Source organism: Glandiceps talaboti, chromosome 5, assembly GCF_964340395.1.
Source record: "Glandiceps talaboti chromosome 5, keGlaTala1.1, whole genome shotgun sequence".
Classification (NCBI taxonomy): Eukaryota; Metazoa; Hemichordata; class Enteropneusta; family Spengelidae; genus Glandiceps; species Glandiceps talaboti.
The window spans coordinates 12,806,339-12,818,670 of NC_135553.1; the positions used below are offsets into that span (position 1 = coordinate 12,806,339).

At 36.7% G+C, this 12,332-nt stretch overlaps 2 protein-coding genes across 4 annotated transcripts; one reads left to right on the forward strand and one right to left on the reverse strand.

Moving 5' to 3' along the window:
• Window positions 1-965: 965 nt before the first annotated feature.
• Window positions 966-9,126, forward strand: LOC144435192 (chondroitin proteoglycan-2-like). Of its 3 annotated transcripts, XM_078123766.1 has the most exons (7): window positions 966-1,210; window positions 2,371-2,634; window positions 2,836-3,123; window positions 3,991-4,272; window positions 5,156-5,419; window positions 5,781-5,987; window positions 7,904-9,126. In XM_078123766.1, exons 1-7 carry the CDS (start codon window positions 1,135-1,137, stop codon window positions 8,221-8,223), a joined length of 1,701 nt encoding a protein of 566 aa, XP_077979892.1. In that variant the 5' UTR covers window positions 966-1,134; the 3' UTR covers window positions 8,224-9,126. The 3 variants fall into 3 exon arrangements, with proteins under 3 accessions (XP_077979892.1, XP_077979894.1, XP_077979893.1); XM_078123768.1 differs by lacking the exon at window positions 2,836-3,123; XM_078123767.1 differs by lacking the exon at window positions 2,371-2,634.
• A 1,048-nt stretch (window positions 9,127-10,174) lies between these two features.
• On the reverse strand, window positions 10,175-11,547 carry LOC144435644 (uncharacterized). The gene is made up of 2 exons (XM_078124241.1): window positions 10,855-11,547; window positions 10,175-10,500 (listed from the first exon to the last, which is right to left on the reverse strand). Exons 1-2 carry the CDS (start codon window positions 11,537-11,539, stop codon window positions 10,217-10,219), a joined length of 969 nt encoding a protein of 322 aa, XP_077980367.1. The 5' UTR covers window positions 11,540-11,547; the 3' UTR covers window positions 10,175-10,216.
• Window positions 11,548-12,332: the final 785 nt, after the last annotated feature.

Sequence of the window (12,332 nt, forward strand, 5' to 3'; positions counted from 1 at the left end):
GATTTCGGGGGGGGGGGGGTATGGAGGAAGTAGGTATGGGAGCAAATTTTTTTCCCATTCAGAGTGACAGCAATTTTTTGTCTGTCTACCAGTCAATTCCTCTAAGTTCTCAGGGAAGATATTATTTTTTGTATTTCATTATATTTGTTGTTCCTCAATTTTCATTGTCAACTTGAGAAAGATTTATTTGTACATCTTTATAAGAGATTTATATTGAAAGAAACATATATTGATTTTAACACTAGTTTATTGATTCCTGTCTTGTTTTCTAAATTGTCTTAATTTACAGAAGCCAAATAGTCCCCTTCAGATATTGACTGCGTCATTGAGATATTGCAACAAAAATCCTGAAATCGTGGGTCAGAAAAGGAAAGGAAAACTTTGTGTGCACTTGGGTTTAAAGCAGAGCTATATAGTGCATGCGCGCCGCCAAAGACTACATGAGAATAAGATTTCCAAATTTGCTCATTTCTGGTGCATTGTGACAATTTTTTTTCTTCAATTCTGTCTGTTATGACAATTTTTTTTCTCAAGCCATTACAGGATCAAATTTTTTTCATGGTTCACCTGGAAACAATTTTTTCTCTCTCAAAATCCTCCATACCCCCCCCCCCAGAAATCAAGTGGTTCTCCCCTTATACATGTCGTATTTTGCTTTATATTGTACCTTTAATTTTACATCTCAACCCTATGTCAGGGTGAAAGCAACGGCGATCTATGATTCAGAAATTCGAAATTTATTCTATGAAAAGTGTTCTGCATTCAAGATTCCGTATCATGACTCACTTGCCGTCAAACAATCATGTTATGACATCATTGGCGACACGGGGGGACAGTTCAAGCAATCCAATATGCCTCGGCCATGTACCAATCTAGATACCCAAATAATTGACCGACTTGTTTGTCATCAGTCGGGTCTACTGCAGGCGTTGCTTCTATTATGACGTCAACAGGAAACCATTCCCCAACTGTACCTAGAATACAAATTAAAAGTTCTTTACTTGGAACTTGAATTGGATGGACTTCTGAACTCTGGAGTGTACAGTTGTTTGGTCAGATTTTCGACTCGATGTAGGTAGGCATAAGATGGAGACGTTGTGCAGTGTTCTCCATATGTAAAGTGTTTGTTTTGTAATGGACTTTTCAGACGTCATCCTGCCGTATTTATTGCTGTTATGGTGTTGTTGTAGACGAACACAAGCAATTGGAGGTGAGATTTCGTTTTATTATGTTGTTGTTTTAACTGTTAACTCAGTTGCCAACTATTTGTATGATATCCTTACAATTAACTCGATTCACGGTTATTCTTATCATTAGAACTTTTCATGGTGGTCTATGTGCACTGTGTTAATTTCACAGAATAATAAATTAATGATATTGACAAATGAACTTAAGTTTATAAAAGCCAAAAATACTCGAAAATTGTGTCGCCGCAGACAAGCAAGGAACATATTGATTTGAATAAGTCGTTCGACTAATTGCATTTAATAATTAGCTGTATATAAAGTTTAACTGAACATTAAATGTTCGATTTTTTCAAGTTCCTGTACACCAAAAGTCCTATTATCCTAACCTTCTTAGGGGACATGGATTTTGGTTGTGTCTGTCTGTCTGTCTGTCTGTCTGTCTGTCTGTCTGTCTGTCTGTCTGTCTGTCTATCTGTCTCTGTGGACACAATATCTCAAAAACTACTGCATCGACTCTAATGAAACATCTAATGAATATTAATTAGTCGTTTGCATAATTGAAGGTTTCTACTAATTAGGCATATACCAATTTCAATATAATTTGGTACCATTCGTTAAACATCACAACATTAATAAATGCAAAGTTGATAAACACAGATATACTCGGGGGGGGGGGGGGGGGTTAAAGACCAGATTCAAATATAAATATACTAACAGAAAGGCCAACTCTGATAAAAGGTGTATTTATGTTTTTGGTCTAAAAGTACCGTGCAAATGATGTTTTAACACCAAATACGGCCACCATTCAGTGAGAAAGGATATCAACAGCAACGTGATGCATGCGTATATATCTTCTTCTGTATCACTTTCGGACTAGAAATTGACAAAACTTAAATATGGCAAAATGTACTAATAGCCCAATGTACAAGAAATTGCTTGATTTTGGCAACTGAATCAGGATCATGGGAAATGTTCCCAAAAGCTACGTATTAAGGCACTTCGCTGCGGTAGTCAGCTTTCCACAAATGGAGTACATATAAGAGTCCGGTCATTATTTTTAACGTTTTTGTGTTCTTTGGAGTAATGTTCTAACACCAATCTCCAATGTTGTCCGAGGTCGTTGGTTGCATAGATATTCCAACTATTTAAGTACGTGCTAACATGAGTAATATTATCTGTTCAGTGACCAACACCCCTGTTAGCAGAGTAGACTGCTCAACGGCACCAGATGGTCTGTATCCACATCCGACGGATTGTACCAAGTATATCAATTGTGGATCTGGTCTTGAATACGTATCTTCTTGTCAGACTGGTTTACTCTTTAACCCGAGACAGCTTAACTGTGATTGGCCACAAAATGTACCAGAGTGTACAGAAACACGGTCCTCATCAACAATGGTCAAGTTGGAGCAATCTTCTGCAAGCATAGTTGTCGCACATTCGTCAGGTAAATGTTCCACCCCCACTTCTCTCTTAGACATGTTTCTCACCACCCCCTGTCACTCCCTACCCCCATATGTCACAGCTTACTCTTGAGCTCCACTCTTTCTCTCCCCACTTAGTCTCCGTCCGTCTGTCTGTCTTGTAGCATGTGATCAGTATATATATACGTGCCTTGCATGATATACTTTCTACCTTACCTTTTCAGTGACGAACATCCCAGTCAGTGAAGTATATTGTTCCACTGCACGAACAGATCTGTATCCACGTGTACATCCAACAGATTGTACCAGGTACATCAACTGTGGATCTGGTCAGGAACACGTCTCTCCTTGTCCGCCTGGGAAAGTCTTTAACCCAAGACAACGTTACTGTGATTGGCCAGAAAACGTACCTGAGTGTGACGAAATACGGTCTTCAACAACAAATGTTAGAGTGACTTTGGGACAGACTACCAAACTAACAAGTGCAAGCATCCCTGTCTCAAATTCGCCCTGTAAATATTATACTTTACAGCTTTCTCTGTATTTTTTTCTGTGACATATTCTTGAGACTCATCACGTATCTGTGCATGTCACTTGATTTATTGACCCCCCCCCCTGTCTACTTTGACTTTGTGTGTGTGACTCTTTGTATAAGTACGTACTCTGTCTGTCTATGTGAGTCTGTATCTCCGAGTCTGTCTGTCTGTCTGTTTGTCTGTCTGTCTGTCTGTCTGTCTGTCTGTCTGTCTGTTTCTCTCTGTGATTGTGATTGTGTACATGCTGAGTTTGTTCCGTTTAATTTATTCTCAATTTTTACTACGTGGTGGCTCCATATGGGATAATATGGCAAGCGACAGAGGGAGGGGTATCACGTGGAAATTACTACAAGTGACGTACATACATCCAGGCATGCCATGCACGAAATCTCTAAGACGCACGTGTGCTGTTTTTATTTTAATTTTTGTGTGCACTGTTACTTGTGCTTCAGCTGAAAACTGTGAATCTGCAACTTGAAATTCAAGTACGTGCATGGCAAAAACTTCATTTTGACTTGAGTCACAGCTACAGAGTTCGTGTACACGGGAAAGAGTTAACGTTTTCCATAAATTCAAAGATCTTCAAACAGCGCAACGTATACTAGGTGTATACCAGTCGCTACTTGTGATATGACTTTTCTGTTATAAATTGTAAACTGTCTATAATTATATCAAGAAATATTGTGAAACATTCTTGGAAATCAAATAGTGTTATTATAAGAGTTTCTGCCAGATAAACACCAAGGAACTTGGTGAATACTGTCAATATGAAAGAATCTTGCCAATGCTTATTATTTAATACTTGCTAACATTGGTATTGTGATCTTATCCTTACGTTTTCAGTAACCAACACCCCCGTAAGCAGAGTAGACTGCTCAACAGCACCAGATAGTTTGTATCCATTCCCAGCGGATTGTACCAAGTATATCAATTGCGGATCTGGTCTGGAACACGTCTCTCCTTGTCCGCCTGGGAAAGTCTTTAACCCAAGACAACGTTACTGTGATTGGCCAGAAAACGTACCTGAGTGTGACGAAATACGGTCTTCAACAACAAATGTTAGAGTGACACTGGGACAGACTGCCAAACTAACAAGTGCAAGCATCCCTGTCTCAAATTCGCCCTGTAAATATTACACTTCACGACTTTCTCTTTAATTGTATTTTTTCTGACATATTCTTAAGAGTCATCACGTTCTGTGCATGTCTCTTGATTTTGTTGATCCCCCTCTGTCTACCTTGACTTTGTGTGTGACTCTTTGTATAAGTACTCTGTCCGAGTCTGTCTGTCTGTCTGTCTGTCTGTCTGTCTGTCTGTCTCTCTGTGATTGTGGAATGGAAGGTGTACATGCCGAGTTTATTCAGTTTAATTTATTCTCAAGTTTTACTTCGTGGTTGCTCCATATATATGGGATAATAGGACAAGCGATAGGGGAGGGGTGTCACGTCGAAATTACTACAAATAACGTACGTATACACATCCAGGTATGGTATGCACGAAATCCCTAAGACGTGTGCTGTTTTTATTTTAATATAACATTTTTGTGTAGAATGTACTATCTTGTGCTTCAACTGAAAACTGTGTGAATATGCAACCTGAAATTCAAGTACGTGGCCAATACAATTTTGGTGTCATAAACTTTACTATATACTAGTATTAATTCTCATTTTGACTTGAGTCACAGCTACAGAGTTCGTGTACACAGGAAAGAGTTAACGTTTTCCATAAATTCAAAGATCTTCAAACAGCGCAACGTATACTAGCTGTACACCAGTCGCTACTTGTGATATGACTTGTCTATTATAAATTGTAAACTGTCTATAATTATATCAAGAAATATTGTGCAATATTCTTTGAAATCAAATAGTGTTATTATAAGAGTTTTTGCCAGATAAACACCAAGGAACTTGGTGATTTCTGTCAATATGAAAGAATCTTGCCAATGCTTATTATTTAATACTTGCTAACATTGGTATTGTGATCTTAAAGCTTATTCTTACGTTTTCAGTAACCAACACCCCCGTAAGCAGAGTAGACTGTTCAACAGCACCAGATGGTTTGTATCCATTCCCAGTGGATTGTACCAAGTATATCAATTGTGGATCTGGTCTGGAACACATCTCTCCTTGTCAGTCTGGGTTACTCTTTAACCCGAGACAGCTTTACTGTGATTGGCCACGAAATGTACCTGAGTGTAAAGCAACACGGTCGTCATCAACAACGGTCAAGTTGGAGCAATCTACTACAAGGATACCTGTCACACATTCGCCAGGTAAATCACTAACCCCCCCCCCCCTATTTCGTTTGTGTTTGTGCATATACTATTATATATATATATATATATATATATATATATATATATATATATATATATATATATATATATATATATATATATATATATGTCTGTGAATAATTTAGTAAATTGGAGGACATCTAACCCAATTTCTAAACACATTCTTTTGAAAATGCTGTACACAGCAGCAGGATATGTATGTATACCAGCCAGTGACTTACAAAGCTCTCTTGAATAACAGTCGGTGTATGTATACCACAGTAACTGTATAAGATATTTAATTGTGCTATTACTGATGTCATTTCTTTACATGTGATGCAAATGCAACTGACTTCAGCGTTGGCATTAATTACACCAGTTATCACTTCTGGGGTTACAATATCAATAATTATCATCATTGGTGCAAGCATTGGAATAATTGTGGTATGTCGAAAAAAGTTGCATGCCAACAAAAATGGTAATGTTGTGATTATGACGTATGGCGGTGGTGCAGGACACCAGATACACATTGAAGACCCGGAAGTTCCTGAAAACCATCAAACAAGTGAGTGAAGATGAGAATTATTTTTTTAGAGTTCTTCAAAATTGACTTTACTAAAAAGGGCAAATGAATGGTAAATTTCACAGGGAAAAGGAATCACTAACTTGTCGAAGAGAATTTTATATGGGCGCTATGTACAATGATAGTAATAAACTTCCTTGCAGTGAATGGTTGAAAATACCTTAACCACCTTACTTATGTCAACTTGCACAATTGAGGAATATATTGAACAATTTCTCCATCATCAGTCTGTCTCTATAAATCATTTTTCCTACATGCAATATCCGATTTTAAACACACCTGGTACACAGATGATATATCATTCTGAACGTCACTATGTTATGGAAATTTGACCAGATGGCTACCATAGTGTGGTTAAAAATCATTACTGACTGCATTACTCAAAAACTATAATACATAGAGACATCACTCAGTGCCTACCCTTACATTATAAGGAACAAGCTTTATTTAAAGACCTTGACCTTTGCTCTTCCTTTTACCTTTATGGTCAATATTAAAAATGGAGGCATTTGTTGCATATTGCAGATACTTTCTAGGATTTATTTGTTTCCACCATTTAACATTTACAAAAAAATCATGTCACCATTTTGCCACATGGTAGTAATGTATTGGAGAGGGAGGGAGTGTGTCTTGTATGAAAACTTGTTCTGGTAGAAAGACGGTGTTACTTTTCTAGAATAGCCAAAGAACCCAATATAATTTCTCATAAATCTAATGTTCATGTGTTCACACTCAGTCCTGTTCGACTTAGTGTTAGCAATGCAGTAATTTGGCAAAATTCTCAAATGTACATATATTGGGGCACCTTCAGTAATTACAAGGGGGAAGGCTGGGGGAAATCAAGCCCAGTCTGTGGCATAAAACGTGCCCCCCCCCACCTTCCTCGTCCATTGTGCTAAAACGTGTCCCCCTCCCCCTGCCTTCCTTGTCCATTGTGCTAAAATGTGCCCCCCCCACCTTCCTCGTCCTTTGGGCTAAAATATGACCCCCCCCCCATCCATTGTGCTAAAATGTGACCTGACCTCAATGCCCTTTCCCTAAAACATGACCCTTCCCGATGATTAAAATATTTCAGTGAAAAACATTTTTAACACCACCTGCCTGTGGCGTATAGTTGTTCGAACTCAAGATTAGTAGTAAGGAGGTCCTGGGTTCAAATCCTAGAGAATGGGAATTTTTCTCTCTAGATTTCTCTGTAGTAAGATCCCATCACATTAGTAGTTTTGTTGTTTGCCACTGTAATTGCATCACAGTCAGTGTGTGTTTGTGTTTTGATCTGTTGCCTAAGCTGAAATCAAGAACTACCAAAGATTAATTGCACATGCAACTGACAACCTCAGGACCGAGGTCAACATCTCCACTCCACCACATTATCTTGCAATGCTGTTCCACTTTACTACTGTGCACCTGCTCCTCTCCCCATACCACAACTAAGAGTTAATTCACTGCATTCCAATGATATGCCATGATATTCCTTTACAATGGTGGCAGTGGTGGGATGTGGTAGCAGTAGGATGTGGAACTGGTGGCAGCAGTGGGATCATGCCAGAGTCATAAAATAATGCAAAGTTAGATAAAAAATTGTGTCAATTGAATGTAAATTATACCCCTTTCCCTGGCCCTTCTATTTGCAATTACTGAAGGTCAGGAGCTCCCTTATGTTAGTATGTTATTATAGGGATATACCACGTATTTTCCTTTCTTTAGCCAGGGAAAATATAAGTGACATATAAATGCATTGGCCCTGTCACTTCCTATCTTTGACTTTAAGTGACAAAAATATGTCAGGAATATTTTTTGGTCGAATGAAGAAAGTATTGGAGAATAAAATAATTATGTTGTAAGCATATATATTTATGAAAATCAAGAAAATAATTTGTGTCATTTTGTGTTTAAAGATGCAGAGCTGCAAGACCATCTCTATGAAGTACCTTATGATCAACAGGACTCTGAAAATGATGTAGAATTCGAGACATATGATGATATTGAGGTAAATGAATGGCCAGAAGCAGAACTGTGCCAAGTGCAAACTGGGGTTGATTATATAAGTGTATGTCTTAACAGTGAATGGGATGATTTGGAACAGTCCCAATGCAAAGATCTGGCTGACAACACATGTCATGAAGAACCCCACGATCAACAGAACTTTGGCAATGAAGTAGAGTTCGAGCCTTATGAGGCTTTGCCACTACCTGAAAGCACAGAAGTAGAACTGTGACTGCTGCAAAATAAGACTGACTACACGTCTTGATGAAGAAACTATCTGCAAGAGTAATTGTGCTGGCTGAAGTAAAAGGAAGGACTTGGAACAGTCCCAATTTAAAGATTTAGCTGACAACACATACCACAGAACCTCAAGATCAACAGAACTCTGCTATATACACAATAGTAATGCTATAACACAAAGTTACGGATAATCAGGAATTGTTTAATCTGATAGTTAGTAGTTAGGACAAAATGTTTTTTTTTTTAAAAATTGCTGCAATCCTTTTGTAAAATTTGTCATATAATGGATACACTTGACATTCAGACATTATACTTTTCTGAAATGTTTAAAATGACATAACTTTCCCTGAATGTTTAAAATGTCAAAACTTTCCCGGTAATGTTTAAAATGACATAACTTTCCCTGAAATGTTTAAAATGTCAAAACTTTCCCGGAAATGTTTAAAATGACATAACTTTCCCTGAAATATTTAAAATGTCAAAACTTTCCTGGAAATGTTTAGAATGACATAACTTTCCCTGAAATGTTTAAATGACGCGTCTTTCCCTGACATTCCAAAATTTACATACACTATACTACCAGTGGAAACTAAAAAGTATTTGTAGCTATCACATAAAATGCCTTAATCTCATGCAATTTACATTTTTCTCTTAAAACTTCCTGTCCAATTTTAGTATTATGCCAATGAAATTGTACAATTTCTGAAAGGCAAGTTTTAAAATGTGTATTGCCTTACACGAAAAAGTTCTTTTTAAAAAAATATGTCAGTAATTATCTGGTGATACTATGTAATCCAGAACCATTGACTTTAGAATACCAATTTTAGGTACAGGACTTATAGTATGTATAAATACATATATATACATTCAGACAAAAGTTTAATTAAAAATACAAATTGCATTTTAGAAAATCTCTTGTCTCTATGTATGTATGTATGTATGTATGTATGTATGTATGTATGTATGTATGTATGTATGTATAAATATATACTATAAGCCTAAGGTAAAAAAAAATTGTTTGGTTCCAGTAACCTGACCCAACCTAGTTCTTTACTTCCTACCCTAAATTTTTTTTGAGGCAATTTGAAGGAAAAACATATTGAAAAATCGAAACAATTTACAAAGTCACGCAAAAATAGTGACAATTGAAGATGTCATCACCTTGTGTACAGACCATATGGAAGGGCTCTAGACAAACAACGGGAAAAACATAACCTGTACCAGATCAAAAAAGTTACAAAATATATGTATATATATATGAAAAATACAATAAAAATCCTACTTACCCATCCTAATTTTAAATTGGGTTTATTGGAACCACACAATTTTTTTTTGAATTTGGCCTTATCAAAGGTAGTACTTAATTAATCTAGTCTCAATTATATTTGCTTTTTGCGATTTTTTAGTTAAAAATACAAATTGTATTGTAGAAAATCTTTTGTCTAAATATACATGTAGTGTTTTTACAGGCTAATATCAGATTACAATTAGAAGCAGTTATCCAGTGGAGCTGTAAAGAAGGCTGGTCTTTATCATCCAGAATGACAAATGTTATTTAATCTGTATGACTCTGCTGATAAGACCGTAATAATCCTAGACTGTGGGATTCAAGCATTAGGGTTTAAGAAATCTGAACAGTACCCCAGGGCTTGAAATTAACATTTTTCTTTGGTAGTCCTAGTGGGGTACCACTTTCAGAAAACAGTAGCCCAAGGATGGTGACTAATTGTCTCATATTCCTCAACTGAAAACAGAGTTCCTCTATTGGAAATATGTGTGATATTAAAATTCTTTTATGTTTTGTAAATCTTCCTTTCTTTAAGTCATTACATAATCAGTGGTGGCCTGAGCAGGCTACCAGCTACTTATTATGGTAGTCCCATCACAAGAATTGGTAGTCTGCGGACATGTGACTACTGTGAATTTCAAGCACTGTACCCTTAATGCTACATGCATGCGAAGTTTCGATGTTCAGCTTCATGAAGTTAAAATTCTATTTCCAAAGTGGGAGTTAAGCCAAACCCCCTCATGACAACTTTGTTTGAGTAAACGTCAACAATTGCATAGGAATTACTGTCAGGTTCTACTTCAATTATGCCATCCATTAGAATGTGGTGTATGCCATGATCTGTGCCAAGACTGTATTCATGTTCATGTCCACAAAAATATGCTACTACACAGTTGTATTTGTGGATGATTTCCAACACTTCATCGTAGTTCCACTGTAAACATATAGGACTTGAAGCTGATGGATGGATTGGTGTATGACCTGGAAAGATAAAGAATACATGTTGAGGTTTAGAATGACTCATTGACAGTGATGGCACTACAGCAATTAAATTAAAGGGTAGCCTAAAGTGTATGAGAATTTCAAATACAAAAGTTTTTTTTTTATATTTACACTTTCAATTCACTTCAAACTAAGTTATATACAGTGATCAATTTGAGCCGCCATTAGTTTTTGGTGGTTTTTTTTTTTATGTTATTGGCTAAATTCTATTGGGCAAGATTTGAAACACAACTCTGTTTGAAAATCTATTACATGAAGCATGCAACTCTATGAAAGTGATTATAAATCTCAGATGTAAAATATTTTCGGAGCAGCGAACTAAAAGTAACTCACCGAAGAGGACGACTTTTTCTTCTTTGTCACAGGCACTCTGCAGAATACCATCCAACCACTGTAACTGACATTTTGACATGGCACCATTAAACTGTACAAATCTCCTATCCAAACCTTGTAGTCCCTGTGGTGAATTCTTATCTTTATTTCTATTCTTCTTCTCCAGTATTGCTTTCGCCTGTTCATAAATAGAGCTTCCTTCCTCATAGCCAAGCATTGCAATATCGTAATTATCCAGCACAACAAAACGAAAACCTTCATGAGGGCTGAAGTCATAGTAACTATTTCTAAGTTGTGGTGAAGTCTGAGGACCACTGTATAAGTCACTCAGTAAGAGTTCATCTTTTTTGAAATTATAGACATCGTGATTGCCCAATACATGGTGGACTTTACCTGAGAATTTTCTGAATTCATCAAGTACTGCATTCAATGCGGTCTTGCTGGTTTCCCTGCTTCCTTCATATAGATTTCGAGCATCAATTGTGTCTCCGAGGTTGACAACAAAGGACACATCACTGGGATCTTGGTTCCAGGTCTGGACTGCATCTCTGAGAAGCTTCAAGGAAGACCTATAGTATCGCCATTTTGTTTGGGTGAAATTCATCTTGTTATCCGAGTCAGCATACTGCACGTCTGCTATAACACCAAAACTAAATCTTGGCTTGATCTTTTTTATAAGTGACATGACTATGAACTTCACTTGTTGAAGACTGTAGCCCTCTTTTAGTTGAATCAAGTCTGAAATGGAAATGTAAACATATAATGAAGTCAAGTTTTGGCGGCATACAGAGAGGACAGGGTCTTACAAGTGTAGAAGTTTTGTCATAAGTGCAATTATTATCAGTAGTAGGTGGACTTACATCTATGTTGCTTTTGTGTCACAATACTGAATAGTCCACCACTGGATATTAGCACCTTCATATACCTTTGCATTGGAGTACTGACACAGTGACACTTCCACTAAACAAAGATGTGTCCAACATAATGAAGATATGCAAATGCATGTCAGAGAGTAAAAACAAAAGACAATACAGTGGTGAACAATGGAAAAACCTCCAAAGGTGACAATGGGTTCTTTTAAATATTACTATATTGTTTCTTTGATTCATCTATTTCAGAAAGCATATGTGGCACAAACTGAGATGCAAGAAAAATTCAAACAAACTCTGATCATCAATTGCACTACTCATGGACCTTGACAGGGACATAAAGTATTAAAACTTTATAACTGCATTCTGTTGACACAAGTCAAGTAATTACTAATTTTCTGATACAAATAATGGAAAATCATTTAAAAAGAAATATTTAAATGTAGTTAGTCTCTAGAGCAGTAGACAGTTTTTCATTTGCAAGTGCATGTGATGCTAATATAATATATCACATTGTAAAGGGTGATTCAAGTACAAAGTCCTACCCCATTGTATACATTTTGTATTTACATAATTTTCATTGCTATAGCGATAATAATTTTCATTTGC

What these genes read in the sequence shown, in the direction of transcription:
- LOC144435192 (XM_078123766.1), top strand. Translation starts at nt 1,135, where the DNA reads ATGGACTTTTCAGACGTCATCCTGCCGTATTTATTGCTGTTATGGTGT. An exon ending in ACGAACACAAGCAATTGGAG is followed by an intron (nt 1,211 to 2,370) that starts GTGAGATTTCGT and finishes TTATCTGTTCAG; the next exon opens with TGACCAACACCCCTGTTAGC. An exon ending in CCCTGTCTCAAATTCGCCCT is followed by an intron (nt 3,124 to 3,990) that starts GTAAATATTATA and finishes TTACGTTTTCAG; the next exon opens with TAACCAACACCCCCGTAAGC.
- LOC144435644 (XM_078124241.1), bottom strand. Translation starts at nt 11,539, where the DNA reads ATGTCACTTATAAAAAAGATCAAGCCAAGATTTAGTTTTGGTGTTATA. An exon ending in AGAAAAAGTCGTCCTCTTCG is followed by an intron (nt 10,501 to 10,854) that starts GTGAGTTACTTT and finishes TTATCTTTCCAG; the next exon opens with GTCATACACCAATCCATCCA.